Genomic DNA, 16173 nt, shown 5'->3' on the forward strand with positions numbered 1-16173 from the left:
TGGCTCAGTGGTAGAGTGCTTGCCTAGCACATATAAGGCACTGGGTTCAGTCCTTAGCACCACATAAAAATAAATGAAGGTATTGTGTCCACTTAAAACTAAAAATATATATATATATATATTTAGAAATCTGTACTAGACACTTAATATCCTGTTTGAAATATTCATTTGTGTAATGATCAGTATTCTTATTCCATCATAATCTGTTTACTTTTATTATGAATAAAAGAAACTATTATTTATGAGTATATATCATTTATTGAGTATATATTGTGTACCCAGTATTGTGTGAGATGCTTGGCCTATGTTTCTTTATAATCTTTAAAATGATCCAGTAAAGGTGATATTACCTCCTTAAGCCAACCAAAATCTGCAAATTTGAAATTTACCCAAGGCCCAATTAACCCATAAATGACATTGCCAGGTTTTGAACTGAAATCTGTTTTGTCAAGATCTTACAGTATTTCCTCAGTAACTTGTTTAATTTAGAATATATTCACCTTGACACATAGTAAATGTGTTAAAAAACTGAGTTCATCTTCATCTTTGAATGTGCACATTTTATTGTTAAAGCCTAATCATGTAAAACTATTAATGTGCTTTTTTTTTTTCCCCTTCTTTTATTTACAGGACATACATGGGCCTCAGAAACCACTTTCCTGGTGAAGCAGAAACATTATATAATTCCCTTGAGCCATCTTATCAGAAAAGTCTTCAAACTTATTTAAAGAGTTCTGGCAGTGTAGCATCTCTTCCACAATCAGACCGGTCCTCATCTAGTTCACAAGAAAGTCTCAAGTAAGATCATGCAAGTGATAGTTAACTGATCTATTTTTCTCCCCAATTCCCCAGCATTCTTTGAGATGAATGTTTGACTTTTGAATGGTTGGCTTTGTTTTCACCTAAAGCCTTTAAAATATGGTGACTCAAGCAACTTTTTTGGGGTATCTGTTGTCTCAAAGCTGTATTATATGCTAGATTAACTTCTTTACCCAGAGTTTTATGATACATATTTTATTTCTACATGTGCTTAGTCTGTGAATGTCTGGGAAGCACTTATTTAGATACTATAGAAATAATTCATACAGTAAATAGCCCATTTCTAGGACCTTATAGTGGAGTAATTGTAAGAGATTGAGAAGTCATCTTCAGAGTTTTTATACAAATCTGTGCAACTGGTAAAAACTCCACTGCTTTCCTTCTTAATCTTTTGCACATCTCAAGAATTCCAGAAATGCTTAAGGGGGCAAAATGATTTAGCATCTCTATAACTTTCTTCTCATCATAATGTTGGCTACTTCAATTTTTTTATTTTTAATTGACACTAGAGAATCAAACCCAGGGGCACTTTACCACTGAGTTACATCTCCAACCCTTTTTATTTTTTATTTTGAGACAGAATGTCACTAAATTGCTTAAAACCTTGCTAAGTTGTTGAGGCTGGCTTCGTATTTGGCAACCCTCCTTTCTCAGCCTCCTGAGCTGCTGGGATTACTGACATGTGCCACCACACCTGGCCCTATGTATTTTTTATTTTGAGACAGGACCTCACTAAGTTGCTGAGACTGGCCTCAAACTTGGAATTCTCCTGCCTCAGCCTACTGAGTTGCTGGGATTACAGGGGTGCACCACTGCGCCCAGTTAGCTACTTCAAATTCTTGCTGCTTTGGCAGTATTTTCTGTCTCTCTAGACCTCTGAGATTGCTAAAAATGTTTAAGCCTTTTCCTTACAGTGATCCTCTTTCCATCTTCATGGCCCTCTGTCTTGTGTCAAATTATTTGTATATTTCCCTAGTGAAGAGCAACTCATAGACTGTCAGTTTATCTTTCTGTAATTTGTTTCTATTTAGAGCCTCGCTGTCCTACAAACACTGCTAGTTGCCTTGGCAACTCTGAAGCAGGATAGGGTTTAGGGTGAGGCACCAAATTTTAAGGAGGCATAGGTTGTGTGAATACTATACTAAAGTCTAGTTTTTTAATATATTAAGGGAAATGTTGAGATGATTAGAGATTTTTTTTTAACATTCTCTAATCACGTATGTCATTCTCAGTGGTAGGTCTTAGCTTTGTGTTTGACCTCCCACATAGTCCATTGGGGAGTGTGATAGCTGCATGGTAACTGCATGAATTGCTGATGGCCACAACTCTATGACTTAGGTGAGAGGCTATGGTATGCCCGTATGTGCTAATAACAATACTCTTCTAAGTAAAATACCTCAGGATACAAGTGGTCGATAATGGTAATATTGAGTCCCTCTGTGGTGGACACCATGATGTGCACTGAAGACCAAAGTGAATAAAAGCAATCTCTCTGTAGAGTTTATGCTTTATTCATCACCAATTATTTTAGTGTTGATTTATAACTGATTGAGATACCATTGATATTTGATGACATGTTTGAGTGATTTTTTTTTTAAAGGAAGCTTAAATTTTTTTTTTAATATTTATTTTTAGTTGTAGTTTTCAATACCTTTATTTTTTATTTTTGTGGTGCTAAGGATTAAACCCAGGGCTCGCACACATTAGGCGAGCGCTCTACCAATGAGCCACAACCCCAGCCCAGAACCTTAAATTTCTACACACCTATAATCCCAGTGACTCAAAAGGCTGAGACATGAAAATCACAGTTCAAGGCCAGTCTCAACAATTTAGCAAGACCTTATCTTTTGGTTAAAAAAAAAAATGAAGAAGTTTCCTAACTTTTAAGAAAACTAGTATTTCATTAGTTGCAGTCAGAGCAATAGTAAATGAAGTCACTTATTGAAAACATTTCTTTTTACCTTGCAGTCGCCCTTTTTCTTCTAAATGGTCTACAGCAAATCCATCAAGTGTGGCTGGAAGAGGTAATTGCATTTTAAATAAGAGTCATAGCCTATTTTATCTCTAAGCAATAGGCTTTAAACTGTTCTGATGTGATCCATAGTATAAAAATCATTTCCATAACTTCAGGCCACACATGTATACTACAACTGTGCATATATACATATGTAGTATAAACTAAAGTTCCATAAAGCAGTACTTATCCTTATATGTAATGCACTCTGTTTTCTATTCTGTTTCATTTCTTTAAAACTCTAGTCATGACCCATTTAGTTGATTTCCCAACCTATTAATGGGTTATGATTCATGATTTATCAAACTCTTCTTTTTTAAAACTAAAAAACTATATTTCAGAAATTTAATGATTTAACTTTCATAAATGCCCAAGAGTGGCAGAACCTCCTTTAATTTCTAAATATCCCTATTTCTGTACTATTTTTTCTGCATTTTTCTGATAGTAAAAATAATATTACTTCCATGTATTTATCTTATATTCCACTTCATTTTCATAATTCAGTCTTAAACAACATCTCTTTAATCTATGTAACAGTCCTATGAATTTTATAGTCATAATTGGTCATTGTACCCATTTCATGGGAGAAGAAAATGAGGCAAAGAAATATTAAGAAATCTTCATTGTGTTAGGATTGAAATTGAGATAGTCTGTCATTAATATGATACTGTTCATTGGCTGCTGCTTCCTTGCTGACTATATGTCATCATGTTTATTAGCTTATGTTGATTTCAAGTCTATGTGATTTTTATGTTGTTTACAATTATTTAAATAATATTGATCACCTTTGTTTTGTGTTCCATAGTATCAGCAGGCAGCAGCAAAGCCAGTTCCCTTCCAGGAAGCCTGCAGCGTTCTCGAAGTGACATTGATGTGAATGCTGCTGCTGGTGCCAAGGCACATCATGCTGCTGGACAATCTGTGCGAAGTGGACGGTTAGGGGCAGGCGCCCTGAATCCAGGTTCCTATGCATCATTGGGTAAGGCAGCTAATTTGGGGAAATTACACAGTGTTCTCCCTGTGATCTCAGTGAAGACAAAGTGACATGTCTTAATCATTGCCGTGCTATTCTTGCTAATTAAGAATAAACCATGTTTTAATATGATTCTGTATTGTGGATAGTTCCTACTTTTCCCCCTTTACCTTCCTCTTCATCATCTTTTGTGGGGTTTTTTTTCCCCTTTTTCTCATTATCATCTTGATCAAAGAAACAGTTCTTGACTCCATGATTGTCAATAGAACTTTTATAACTCTGTATTTCTGCCACATTAAGCAATGGATTACTAAGGAAAGTATGGGAATGGTATCAGCCTTATAACCAGCATCTCTTTTCTTTCTCCTGCTTCTTGTTCCTTACCAAGATTTTAAAGCCTTTGGTCTGAGAGAACTCAAAGCTCTTGGGCTGAGGTTGTGGCTCAGCGGTGGAGTGCTCACCTGGCACGTGCAAGGCCCTGGGTTTGATCCTCAGTACCACATAAAAATAAATAAATAAATAAAATAAAGGTACTATGTTCAACTACAACTAAAAAATAAATATTAAAAAAAAAAAAGAACTCAAAGCTCTATGTCTAACCAAAGCTTAAACATATATTCAAAAAAACTATTTGGAGTTTGGTTTTTCTGTTTTTATGCCCATCAATTTGAAACTTTGAGGTTGGCTGTTCATTTGTATATCTGTTTCAACTTCATTTTTCTTTCTTAGGTAGTACTAGCGAAAGACAAAACAGGTAGTTCGTTGGAACACAGTGAATGAATGTGTTTAGGTATGAATTAAGTATGTGATAAAATTAAAACAGTTGCATTCAGAATTATGAGGAAAAGATAGATTATTCAGTAGTACGTGATGTTATTAAACATGGTTCACAATTTAGTACAAAATTAGATTATAGCTATGTTATATGCCACATAAAAACATATTCCACCTGACTGAAATCTTGGAGAAAACAAAATAACTTGATGAAGCATAGTCAGTGAGTATTCATCTGATCTGAGGTTGTAGAAAGAATTTCTAAACACAAAAGCAAAAAAAACTATGAGAGCAAATATCTTGAATTTAAATGTAGTATGTGAAAATCTGAAATCAAGGGGCTCAAAACTAAAAGGGGGAAAGTTTTTGCCAGATACTGTAAAAAAGTTTAAAATATCAAGAAATATTTCAAGTCTCTGAGAAACATGAGCTTATTTTTACAGTAACAAGAATATTTAGCTAGAGCCCATAATTGATAAGAATGTGGTAAATAGGACCTTACCAAGCAATGTTGATATGAATTAATGATAGTTTTTTTAATTTTAATTTGTTTTTTATGACAGCAGAATGCATTAGAACTTATATTACACATATAGAGCACAATTTTTCATATCTCTGATTGTACACAAGTACAGTCACACCATTCTTGTCTTCGTACATATACTTGGGGTAATGTTGTCCATCTCATTCCACTGTCTTTCCTACCCCCATGCCCCCTTCCTTACCCTCCCTCCCCTTTGCCCTATCTAGAGTTCATCTAATCCTCCCATGCCTCCCCCAACCACATTATGAATCAGCAATAATAGTTATTTTTGAGTGACAATCTTAGTAATACCCATGGAGCATTTTTAAATCTTCAGAAATTTTGACCTAATAATTCAATGTTTAGATAATTATATCAAAAAATAAAAAATGTTCATTGTAACAGATGTTTTAGAGTCAATTTTATATATAACAAAGGAATGATTAAGTTTTTTATATCCTTATATGTACTATGCATACATTAAAAAGTCATATTTTCAAATAAGATAGAATGATATAGATTATCAGTGTATGCTAAGTTCATCACTTTGTGTAAAGGACTAGAGATATACATATAAAGATGTTAATGGTGGGTTGATTAGTGCTTTTAATTTTCAAAAAACATTTTTGTTTAGAAACATGTTGCCCCAAATGACATTTATTTCAATATGTGGAAGTTAATCAACAATGCACATATTAACGAAGGACAAATAACCACATGGTCATCTCAGTATTTACAGAAAAAGCATTTGACAAAATTCAACATCCTTTAAGATAAAAAAATATATATATTCTACAAACTAGGAATAGAGGAGAGCTTTCTCCTAATAAAGAGTATCTTTAGAAAAATCCATAGTTAATATCATTATTATATTTAATTTTTTTTTTAGTTTTAGATGGACAGAATACATTTATTCATTTATCTTTATGTGGTGCTGAGGAGTGAACCCAGGGCCTCACACATACTAGGTGAGTGCTCTACCACTGAGCCACAACCCCAGCCCCTGTTAATATCATTATTTGATAGTGAAACACTAGATGCTTTTATCTATTATCAATTAAAAAAAAACAAGCATGACCATTTTTACCTTCTCTATTCAACATCATCATGGATGTTTTAATCAGGGCAGTTAGGTAAGATGGAAAAATAGGACAGATTGGAAAGGAAGAAGTAAAATTACCTCTATTTGTAGAAAACATGATCTTCTACACAATGAGCCAAGTATGATGGCACATGCCTGTAATCCCAGTAGCTGGGGAGGCTTAAGGCAGCAGGATCCTGAGTTCAAAGCCAGCCTTTGAAAAAGTGAGGCGCTAAGCAACTAACTCTCTGACCCTGTCTCCAAATAAAATACAAAATAGGACTGGAGATGTTGCTTAGTGGTTGAGTGCATTAAAAAAAATAAAATTCTTAGGAATAAATATAACAAAAGATTTGTGGGATAATGTCTACAAAAATTTGTACTTTTAAAAGAAATTAAAGTAGACCCAAATAAATGGAAAGACATTCTGGCTCACAATTTTAAAGGTTAATATTAATAAGGTGTCAAATTGATACATTGCTTCAATGCATTACCCCTCCATCTTCCTTTTGATACAAGTTGGGAAGCTGATCCTAAAAATTCATACAGATATGCAAGGGACAGAAAAATGGCTGAAATAATCTTGAAAAGGAACAACATAATTAGAGGATTTATACTTCCCAGTTTAAAAACTTACTTTTACGTCTTTGGAGTACTAATGTAAGGATAGACTTATGGTCCAGTGGAATAAAATTGAGACTCTAGAAATAAACTCATAGTGTTTATGGTGAGATGATTTTTCAAAAAGGGTGTCAAGACCATCCAATGGGGAAAGAATTCTCTTCTCTTCAAATGCTACTGGAATAATTGGCTGCAAAAGAATTAATTTGGACTCCTGTTTCACAGACTCAAAATAGAGCAGAAGGAAACATGGGCATAAATCTTTGTAACCTTGTATTAGGTGGTGGATTCTTAGATATGATGCCAGGCACATAAGTAAAGAAAGAAAGATAGATTAGACTTCATTAAAATTAAAACCTTTTTGCTTCAGAGGACACAATGAAGAAAATGAAAAAAACATCACATAGAATAAGAGCAATTATCTTCAAATTATATAACCAGTAAGAATTTGTATCCCAAATATATAAAGAACTATTAGAACTTAGTAACAAAACAGACACTTCCATTTTTAAAGATGGAAAAGAGTTTCATAAAACTTTTCTCCATTTAAGATATAAAGAATGAAAGTATGCTCAATATTGTTAATTATTAGGAAAGTCCAAATCAAGAGCATGATGCAGTACCACTTCATATTCATTGTAATGATTACAAATAAAAAATGTAAGCAGAACTGGTTGGGTTGTAGCTCAGTGGTAAAGTGCTTGCCTGGTACACATTAGACCTTAGGTTCAGTTTCCAGCACTACCAAGAAATTAAAGAAAAAAAATTCAATAACTGCAGGTGAGGATATGGAGAACCTCCATACACTGCTGGTCAAATATAAAAAGATATAGGCACTGCGGAAATGATTTGACAATTTCTCTAAAAGTTAAACACAGAATTACCATGTGACCTAGAAGTTGTCCTAGCTGTATTAACAAGAGTTATGAAAACATATATTCTCATAAAGACTTGTGAGTGTTAATAGCAACATAATTTATAGTAGCGGGGCTGGGGATGTGGCTCAAGCAGTAGCGCGCTTGCCTGGCATGCGTGCGGCCCGGGTTCGATCCTCAGCACCACATGCAAACAAAAGATGTTGTGTCTGCCAAAACTAAAAAATAAAGATTAAAAAAATTCTCTCTCTCTCTAAAAAAAAAAAAATTTATAGTAGCAAAAAATGGGCCAGTCCAAATGTCTATCAGCAGGTGAATGTATAAATAAAATGGGATATGTTCATATAATGAAATGGATTCAGCCACAAAGGAGTATATTACATAAAGACTCGTTCCATAAGATGGTTCAACCTTGAAATCATTATGAAGTTGATACAGATAGCTATACACTGTATGAGTCCAATTATGTGAAATGACTAGAATAGGTAAATCCATGGCCAAAAAGTAAATTAGTTGTTCCAGGGATTAGGAGTGGAAGGAATAGAGGTAGCTAATGAGTACAGGAATTTTTTTTTTTTTGATAGGTGGTAAAAAATGTTCTAGAGTTAGTAGTGAGGTTGTACAATCTGTATGTAGTAAAAACACTGAGTTGTATAATATAGAAAGGTGAATTTTTTTGTATATGTGAATTATACTTTAAAAATTGAGATAAAAGAAAATTAGAAAATAAAAAAACAACCAAATATTTTTTTAAAAAGGAGAATCTGAATTATTTTTGTGCTTGATGGTCAAGGAAAGGGGTGAAACGAAGTTACTGATTTTGAAGACTCCAGGAATTCGGGATGCTTATATACTAAAGTAGTAAGTCAGTAGAGAAAGAAAGAAGTGCAAGAATGTGAGGAGATACTTCATGGCAAAATTCCTATGGAAGACATGAAAAATGGGATATAAAGAGCCTAGCTCGGGAGTTAGCCTTGGATGTGGTAGATTTGGTTGTGGTATTTATGGGGAGTGGTTGTTAAGAGTGAGATCAGGGAGGTTGTGATCTTTGTCCTGAGGATTCATAGTCAGGATCCTGTGCCAAGAGGTGACTTGAGACTTGAAGTTTAGAACATACATTGAAGGGGCACAGAGAGAGTGGTACACTTTGGGCCTCCCAAACCACCCCCACATTTGGGGACTTGCTAAAAGAACTCTAGGATCAGAATCAGCTGTACTCATGACTGAAGCAAAAGAATACATAACAGAAATAGCAAAAGAAATTTATAGACTTTCAAAGTTCTCCCTCCTACAGGTAAGGTTAGGGGCCTGCTCCTTCCCCCTGCAGTGAAGTACAGAAACATGTGCACAATTTTTCTGCCCTGGGAAACTTGCTTAAGACTTAGTCCAAGGTGGTGTGGGGAGTGGAGAATAGTCACATAGGCACTGTGTCAACCACAATCATCAGACTCCAAACTCCCAAAAAGAAAGCAGGTGTTCACCGTAAATCACAGTTTGCAAAAACAGTTTAAGCAGATGTACAGCAGAGTCTGGGACCCCCACCCTCACTTAGAATTACTTTATCAACACAGAAGGTATTCAAAACCAAGTTACCAGAAGCCAGACTCACAAACAAAACATCGTAAAAGCAGCATTAATCCTGCCATGTCAGCTCTGCCTGCACAGGCATCAAAAGCCACATCTTTACTAGTGCCAGTATGTATAAATACATTTCAGTGTGGTCTTCTCTATCAAGTAGTGGAATCGAGAAAGTGAGTTGTTAAATTTATCCAAAGTGCAGCAGTAAAGTATACCTGTGCAATAAAGTATACTTCTGTCTTCTTTAAAAGTTTTTAGGGATCATAAAATTATTTTTTTCTAATACACTAAGTTTTCCTCTGTTCTTTGCTTGCTCTTTCATCAAAGAGGATACTTCTGACAAGATGGATGGTAAGAACTTGCTTTTATAATTCTACTACACATATTTATGGTTCTTGGGTTCTACATTATATCCTTATTCATTCTTCATTAAATTTCTGAATATATCCTACTTAATTAATAAGGATCTTAATGTGAAAATGGCTACATAATTATTTGGTAAAATTTTAGATTAGGTATAAACATTTTCAGATTTTCTGTTCTACTCAAATAGTAGGTTACTATTTGTTGTAACTTAAATCCATTATTATTTTAAACATTTTACCTGAGCTTTTAGAAATATGCCTCCGAGTATGTTGAAGTTCTTGTCTTTCTTTACGATGTTGGGTTAAGAAAGATGGAAAGGAATCTCCAAATTTATTTGATTCAGCACTTTAGTTTACTAACTTTGGTATATATAGAGAGACTTATTTCATAGGTTCAAGTGATTATTTATGAAAATGAAATACAAATTACAGTTACTTTTTCACAGTGAATTTTAAACCAAGATTTTATCAAAACTGAAATTAAGCTTTGCTTTTTAAGTTTCTATATCCATTTTTTGTTACAGTTTATCTAAAGTTGCTGGAGGGGCTAGGGTTGTGGCTCAGAGGTAGAGAGCTCGCCTAGCACATGCGGGGCCCTGGGTTCGATCCTCAGCATCACATGAAAATAAATGAAAGGATTGTGTCCAGCTACAACTAAAAGATTTTTAAAAAATAAATAAATAAAGTTACTGGATTCAGCAGTAAGCCTATATATTTTTTATGATACTTGTCAGCATATTATTTATACTTTCCCTTCGTTTTTATCAGATCCCATGTTATCTCGAAGTATGAGCTTTTTGAAATAACTCATAATAAGATAATGCAATCTGTGAGTTACTTGAAATCTAGGAAAACTTGAGACACTTTTATATTTTTTTGAGCATTCATCACAAACTCTAAAAATTGATCTATAGTGTATCTTTTGTTTTAATGAAATGAAACTCTTTAGTTGAATACATGAGTTTTAATTACATTAGTTTCTCCCTTTTTGTATGTATGGCTGAAATGATAGCCATCAAGAAATGTTTTCTGTTGGACTTGGTGGCATATGCCTATAATCACAGCAATTTGGGAGGCTGAGGCAGGAGGATCTCAAGCTTGAGGATAGCTTCAGCAACTTGACAAGATCCTACCTCAGAATAAAAATAAAAAGGACTGGGGATGTAGCTTAGAAGTAGAATGCCCCTAGGTTCAATCCCCAGTACTCCTTCATACCATCAAAAAAGAGATGGTTTGTATACATCAAACCTGTGGTTATCCTTTAGAACATTAATATTCCTGGAACCTTTAAACAATTTTTTTTTATTACTTTCTAAACAAAATCTTTTCTTGGCATAGTGTGGTGGCACATACCTATCATCACAACTACTTAGGAGACTGAGGCAGGAGGATCACAAATTCAAAGCCAGCCTGGGCAACTTTGACCTTCAGCAAGAAGGGGATAGCTCAGTGATAGAGGTGATATGTGTACATGCACATGCAGGAGTGTGTGCATGTGCATGTACACATATACACGCAAACAAGCTTATCAGCCTTTTATTTGAAGAGTCACCTCTGTTACATCATGTGTTACTCCCACTAATATTTGGTCTTATGTGGGCAAATGAAGCCTATGTTGTGGATTTGACTTTCACATTCTTCTCTGGGCTACCTTTTGAAAATACATAGAAAAATATTACTACTCTGGAGCCAAAGTCAGTAAAAATCTTCATTTGCAAAAATGGTTAATTACATTTTTTTGAGTGGTTATTTTTTTTAAATCACTTCAAAATTTTGAAATGTAGAAGAATTTTTCAGTTTTCACTTGACTACTTTCAACTTTTTTGTGAGTTGTGAATATTGTTATCTCCAGTTTTATTTTCCTGAAAATGAACCTTGTCAAATTTAAATTTAATCTATTAGACTAAGTTACTTTTTGTTTTCACCTTTGCATTTTAGTCTTGGGGTGGGAGCTGTGAGGTAGCAGCATTGGCAGTATTTGTTGAAATATTGTTTTATTTCTCTTATTTAGGAACAGCATCTGAAGATGGTAAGAATTATACATTTTGTTAGTAACACAATGCCTTTAAATTAATATTTTCATTGTTAGGAATTACATGTTAAAACTAAAATGATAGGTTAATTTATTTGCAAATCATTTCCCAGCTTCTACATGATTTTGTTGGTTATATGTGTGGATTTTTTTTTTAATTCTTTATCCTACAGTTTTGCTTTGTATCTTGGACCATTTCTTGCTAAAAAACATAATTGTTTAACATGTTTAATAATATCTAGTATAGAGTTAGTACATAATTTTTTTTCCTGGATTGATATTAAAATGCTTTTCTTTATATTTTGTTTTTTAATTTATTTCCACTTTGTGGGAGCATGCAATTGCATTTGCTTTGTCATTGAAGTTTAAATGCTTTTAAAATGCTTTTATGTAGTCCATTTTGAGATTTATCTTACTTTTGAATCAGTACTTGAGGAATTGGTCTGTGATTCAAATTGAATTTGTGATTAAAATGGGGTGTTTTAGTTTTACTTGTTAGTCGTGAGAACATAATATTCTGCTCAAAATAGACTCTGTAAAAGCCTTTGTGAAGTATATAGCTCATTAGGGGCTTGAAGTTGTTAGAATGTTAGGATTCCACCAATTTTGCCTCTATTTTATTCCACTTCTTATCATTCTCTTATCTTCCCTCTATGATTTCTAACTTTTAAAAATTTATCCCTTGTCTTCAGGGTTTTTTCCTAATTAATGTGGCCATATTGGACTAGCCAAAATTTTTTGTATTCCCTACAAAGTTTACCTTTTAATTAAAAAGGATTCTGAGCCCTATTTTTCAGTATGTCTGATACTGATTCTGATTTGGTTGAAACGATAGCTGGAGAAAACCAAAATACTAGCTGGTGATATATTTATTATCACTTGTTTTTACTGATGGCATTTTATGTAAGCACTTTGACAAACATATTTCCTTGAGTTCAAGAGCTCTGGAAAATAGTGTGAGAATATTTTATAATGGGGAATGAGGCAGTTATAGAGGAGAAAAGAATGCAACTGGGAGGGAGAAAAGAAATATTTTTTAAATGTGCCAATCCTTATGTGACATATAGTTCCTCAAATCATTTTCTCAATAAAATTGGTTGGTTAGGAAAGAAAGCAGTGAACATATCCATATGCATGTGTTATAATCTGATACATAAAAGATTAAATATTTTGCCAATAATATCTCTTCCTGCAAATAAGTTGAGAAGTACATTTTCAATCAAAAGGATTATTTGGGCTTATATTTTAAACTATGGAGTGGATTAGAGAATAATCTAAATTTTCTAGAAACTGAAATTTTAGAATTAAAACTACCAATTAAGAGATAAGTGGCATGACCATAGTAATTATTTTAATTATAACTATTGGACTAATAATATCCAGCTTTTAAGAATGAAAGTTTTCTAGTTTGACTTTATCCTTAACTTTTAAGGAAAGTTAGCATAGAGTACAGCACATAAAAAAAAAAAAATGAAGCTGTGTATATGGCATGAGCCTATAGTCCAGCTACTCAGGAGACTGAGACAGGAGGCTCTCTGGAATCCAGGAGTTTGGGATCTCATCTCAAAAAAGAAAGCAAAGCAAAACAATTAAAATTAAAAAAAAGAAAAGTATGAGTTTTTAAAATTATAAGAGACTATAACCTGTAAGTGATGGATACATTATTACAGAATTTAATAATACTTGAAAATAGTAAGACTTTTCCCCTTACTACTATGTTATTTCTGTATTATTGTAGAAAAATGTTTAATGATATAAATATTTTATTCCTCAGGACGAGTGAGAGCAAAGCTTTCAGCACCACTTGCTGGCATGGGAAATGCCAAGACAGATTCCAGAGGAAGAAGTCGAACAAAAATGGTGTCCCAGTCACAGCGTACGTACTGCTTATCAGGCCTCCTCTATTTGCCAATGTTAGAATAAGTGTGTTCCTTGTGTATTACTGTATTAGGAGATTGACCAGTGGATAAAGACAAAGCTAATTTCAAAAAAGACAAGCCACATACTGAGTTCTTGTTCTGTACTTTAGGTTCATCATCACCTGACAAAAATGAAGGTATTTTTTTTCAATGTTTTGGGTCAGTTGTCGTGCATGTTTTGGAATTTTTTGAGTGGGTGCTGTCTTGTCTTTGTGTTACTAGGGCTGCATCATTGGTATCTGCCACTTAGAAAGAAAAATTTCATCTGCTATACAAATGTTTGCATGGAAATATTTTAAATAGCACAAATCCTTAGTATTAAGGTTTTCACATTCTATCAGAAACTTGCAAATATGGAAAATATACTTGCCATATATTAACATCAAAATCTGGTTGCTTCTGGCTAATGCCATTCAAACGTGGATAAGTGGTGTCTTCTTACTCTTCCCAAATATATCATAGTATTGTTTTGTAGGGGGGCAGTTAGTAGTTTTGGCAGGCATATGCTGATTTATAGCAAGGATAAATAAACTGAAATGACCAATTCTGTTGTGTTCTTGTTAAAGATTTATGTTTTTGCTATTTCCTCAGAAGCTGAAATCCTAGCAAAGACATTTACTAAAAGCACAACTTTAAGGTCTAAGTACAATAAATGATCTCTTTTTATGTGTACCAGAATAATAACATATGCATTTATGGCATTATTAATTGAAGCATTTATTCCCACTTCTTCTTTACCAAGAGATTTTCATTAGCATTAAACTCTAAAATCAGGGTTATTCTGTATGCCTGACTATTTTGGAAAAAGATTTAAGGGTCTTTTGTTGTTATTTAGGTGATTTATTAATATTTGGATATCCTATTTGTTTTTATAACCTGATGCCTGAACAAGGCTTGGAGGGACCAGGGTGGTGATTACATAAGTCAGGCCTGACAAATTCTCCTCTTTGCAGAGTAAGAATATCCAGACAGAATAACAGTGGGAGCATTCAACAAGAGTCCTAAAAATAAGCAAAAATACTCAGTACAGTTGTTTTTCAAACTGAAGGTTATTTACAAATAATAAAAAAAGATAGATGTCCTCTAGGCCAGAGCTTTCTTCTCAACTTAAGTCAAGATTAGATCATATTCTATCAGGTCATATTCTTCCCTGATTCTGTGTAATTTGGAGTGATTTTTTTAGAGTACCTTAGTCTTCAGTGGTGTAGCATAGTAGCTGTTGGAACCTCACTCCTCCATTCATGCTGCCCAGACCAGCATTAGCATCATGTGGGAGCTACTTGGAAAAGCAGAATCTTATGTACCATCACAGATTTATCAGATCTGATCTTAAGCAAGATCACCAAGTGATTTGTGCCATAATAGAGTTTAAGAAGTACTCATTTAGATCATGAGCTTTGGAACCATAATGCCCAGGTTTGAATCCTGGTTGTTCTGGGTCAAAGTTACTGTATTTATAAATCACTTGTAAAATGAAGAGATTACCAGTTTCTTCCTCATAAGGTTGCCATGAGGATGAAATGATGTAGTATATTTAATACACTTAAAACAATGCCTGGCCCAGAGGAAGCCCTATGTATGTTAGCTGATAAAATTTTCCTCATTATTATCATTAATCAAATAGCAACTGAATTTTACACCACTGTTGTGTATTTCTACACCTTATTATTCTTATTGCCTTTAGGAAACTGAAATAAGTATTCGTGAAGATAGGAAGTTTAATGCATAAAGATAATTAGAAACAACGAGAGACTGTTCATGTCTAGGATCTTAGGATAAAATTTAATCATGAGATACTTGTTGTCTTTTTTTTTTGTACAGGGGATTGAACCCAGGGGCTCTCAATGAATGAGCCACATCCCCAACCATTTTTTATATTTTATTTAGAGACAGGGCCTCACTAAGTTGCTTAGGGCCTTGCTAAGTTGCTGAGGCTAGTTTTGAACTCGCAATCCTCCTGCCTCAGCCTCCCAAGCCACTGGGATTACAGGCGTGTGCCTCCCCGCACCTGGCTTTATTAGTTGTCTTTTAAAAAATACCAAGGTTAACCTCAGAGTAAAGATTTCAGAAGTTTTTTGTTTTGTTTTTGTTTTGTTTTGTTTTGTTTTTCCTTCTTTTTATGTTCCTTAAAGGACCTGCTTTTTAGATCATTATAACTTCAGATCACCTCAGGAGAGAACAGAATAATTTTTGTGCATTTGGTTTTTACTTTGAAATCCAATCTGTAGTACTCCACGTACTTCCCTAAAATGTGAAAACACAGTAAAATTGGCTAGACCAAGGAAGACTTTAAGATCAAACGACTTTCCTACCATAAAGTCACTTAGATTGTAAATCATATTGGAAAGTTTTTGTTTGTTTGCTTGCTTATTTATTTGAATGATTATATGTTCCATTCCAAAGTCTTTTGTATAGATACGTAATTTGTATGCAAGTTTCTTTACAACATATCTACACACAAATATTACCGTGATCTCCATCTTTGCTTTGTTGTAAAGTAATTCATTAGGGTTTGCATGGTCTTCCGTGTTTTTGTATCATCTTTTAGAAAAATCTCTTGGATCAAAGCAGGTGTCCTAAGATGACTAATCAAAGTAAA

General features: G+C 33.9%; 1 protein-coding gene across 50 annotated transcripts in view; it reads left to right on the forward strand.

Moving 5' to 3' along the window:
* Nucleotides 1-16173, forward strand: part of Clasp2 (cytoplasmic linker associated protein 2) — a 202697-nt gene that overhangs the window by 108948 nt on the left and 77576 nt on the right. For 21 of the 50 annotated variants that reach the window (XM_078038175.1, XM_078038183.1, XM_078038191.1 and 18 more), the window contains 6 exons: nt 631-798; nt 2788-2843; nt 3639-3812; nt 9586-9609; nt 11635-11652; nt 13430-13531. In XM_078038175.1, the coding sequence (XP_077894301.1) occupies nt 631-798; nt 2788-2843; nt 3639-3812; nt 9586-9609; nt 11635-11652; nt 13430-13531 (542 nt within the window). Of the gene's footprint in view, nt 1-630; nt 799-2787; nt 2844-3638; nt 3813-9585; nt 9610-11634; nt 11653-13429; nt 13532-13684; nt 13712-16173 lie in introns of all 50 variants that reach the window. The other 29 variants (XM_078038189.1, XM_078038168.1, XM_078038181.1 and 26 more) reach the window with 4 other exon arrangements.

The sequence above is a fragment of the Ictidomys tridecemlineatus genome, chromosome 2 (genome assembly GCF_052094955.1).
Source record: "Ictidomys tridecemlineatus isolate mIctTri1 chromosome 2, mIctTri1.hap1, whole genome shotgun sequence".
Taxonomy (NCBI): Eukaryota; Metazoa; Chordata; class Mammalia; order Rodentia; family Sciuridae; genus Ictidomys; species Ictidomys tridecemlineatus.